Source organism: Octopus bimaculoides, chromosome 8 (assembly GCF_001194135.2).
Source record: "Octopus bimaculoides isolate UCB-OBI-ISO-001 chromosome 8, ASM119413v2, whole genome shotgun sequence".
In the NCBI taxonomy this organism is placed as follows: domain Eukaryota; kingdom Metazoa; phylum Mollusca; class Cephalopoda; order Octopoda; family Octopodidae; genus Octopus; species Octopus bimaculoides.
Window position 1 is genome coordinate 885,757 of NC_068988.1, and position 2,307 is coordinate 888,063.

Genomic DNA, 2,307 nt, shown 5'->3' on the forward strand with positions numbered 1-2,307 from the left:
ATATATATATATATATATATATATATATATACATACATCAACAATATCAAATCAATTATCATCATCCAGTTAGGAGACATACCCACACCCATACAACTCCTCCCCACAGGATGCCCCCTCCCCAATCAAGCGATGTGGATTGGGTTTTAGTTGCACTGGTCTTTTAACTGGCTAAACTATCTCCTTTGCACACACCACAACTACAAACAACGGCAGCTGTTTGCTCCCTGAACTGGATCTTGATCTTAGCCATTGATTGTTGTCTGTTCGTCCACTCAACATCTGATCAATGATATTCACCATTGATTCAATCAATAAGTCCACTTGCTGAAATAGTTCACACATCCACCCGATTGCACCCTGTGATCTTCGATCTACCCTGTCTCAGGGGTTTACATGTAACTGGGGATCCTGTCAGGTGCTACTTCTCCAGGTCAAAGCAGACCTGAGAACAGTGGTAGCTAAGGAGTGGTTCCACTCTCTCAAAACTCTGAAACTCCGAAGACAGGGTCCCATAACCAGATGCAGTTTAAAGTTGTACCCAATTATAAAGGTATATAAACGTTTCTAATTTAGGTACACGTCCAGCAACTTTGAGGTGAGCAGAGAGTGAATCACTACCATCAAGTCCAGTACTTGACTGGTACTTTATAAAGTTGACCCTGGCAAGGTTTGAACTCGGAATGCAAAGCACAGGAACAAATCCTGCAAAGTTGTTTTTCAAACACTCTAATGCTTCTTCTGCCACCTCTCCACCCTTATAAAGACGTAGAGTAAATGTAATTTCAGTCGCTGTTTTACATGCAACAACAATGAGAAAGATTTCAATACTCACTTGACTGCTCATATATCCAACAGCAAATGAACTGAGCACCCATCCCTGATTGTGAAGATCCAGTTTGTACTGGTCGGCAATAGAGATGATAGCTATTGGCATGATCACACGGTCGGCAGAGTTGACAAAGTTCGCAATCGAACATAATACAATAGTTTTAGATGCTTTAGTGACCATAATCCACAGCAGCTAGTGCCTGTTACACGGCTGGCACCGATGGAAGCTGGCCAAAAAAATGAGACTCAGAAGAAAGACTGTACAAACAGCAATGTTCTGAAATGGCAGAATCTGCCACTAGAGGGTCACCGTTTTTCCATTTTTGGTAATATCATTTCTCTGAAAAACAAATAAATTATTTTAAATGTTTTATCAAAATAGTAACAACAAATAAAATTCATAGCAAAACAATCATTTGTTATCTATATATCACTTCAAAATTTTACTTTAAAAAAAAACACTTTTACCACTGGAAATATATTTAAAAACTATCTTTTTTAAGGAAAATCAGAATTACTTTCTTGTTTTCAAATCTAACTTAAAAACACATTCTCTAACAAGAAAACACAGCCACAACTTTTTGTTATTCACTCTCCACCTTTATTTTTCTTCTCTGCATTTTTTTCTGATGAAGGACTAGTGTCCAAAATCTCATGACTCCTTCTCTTCTTTTAAGCTTTAAACTAATCACCACATATCCACCACCACCCCACCGGGGTTGTCTTCTTTCTTTCTCCTGTTCATTGCTTCCAACACACACACACAATTCCACTTTGCCACAACAGTATTTTTTGTTGCAAATAGATTTTTAAAACGAAGAATTCAGTAAAATATCTTTGTCCTTAATTAAGCTGATGTTTGAAATAGATTAACGTGAAACTTTGACGGCAGGTTTTAATTAAAATGACTTTAACCTTTTAGTTACTGTGGTGATGATGATGATGGTTTCTGTTGAAATACACTAACTTTGCTTTAAATAATTTTGAAAATAACAAAGAATTATTGATGGCAGGTTTTAATTTAGATCACATTAAAACAGGGAGTTTGTATCATGGAACCAGAGACAGTCTTAAAAGGGGTTTTCTTTTCATAAATCCAGTTGGACCTTCTTACTCTCTGCATTTCAATCGGAATTCAAAGTCCAAACGAGCAAACAACATTTTTATTCTCTGCTTTATTTCTATATCCTCCTCCACAAAAACGTTCCCTGATACTAATTACTTTAGATAAACTCACCTCATTTATTCATGTTCACAACTGTATCATGTTACAACTCCTTTACTCTCTCAAAAGGCAACCATTGAAAGAGCCATAAAAAAGAAGCCTCTACATAGACACTTTGATCTGCTAGAAATAGTAACCAAATCTATCATAAATCACTTTGTACTGCTTTAAATAAAAAAAAAAAAAAAAGAATACATCGGACAGTGTAGATCCTTATACAGAAAAAAAGAAAAAAAACCAAAACGATCTCA

The 2,307-nt window shown here is 36.1% G+C and overlaps 1 protein-coding gene across 2 annotated transcripts in view; it reads right to left on the bottom strand.

The window, feature by feature from the left end:
* The window catches only part of LOC106872567 (uncharacterized), a 60,003-nt gene that overhangs the window by 20,114 nt on the left and 37,582 nt on the right, over positions 1-2,307 (bottom strand). For both annotated transcript variants that reach the window (XM_014919609.2, XM_014919602.2), the window contains exon 2: positions 836-1,171. In XM_014919609.2, the coding sequence (XP_014775095.1) occupies positions 836-1,012 (177 nt within the window). In that variant the 5' untranslated portion in view covers positions 1,013-1,171. The remainder of the gene's footprint in view (positions 1-835; positions 1,172-2,307) is intronic.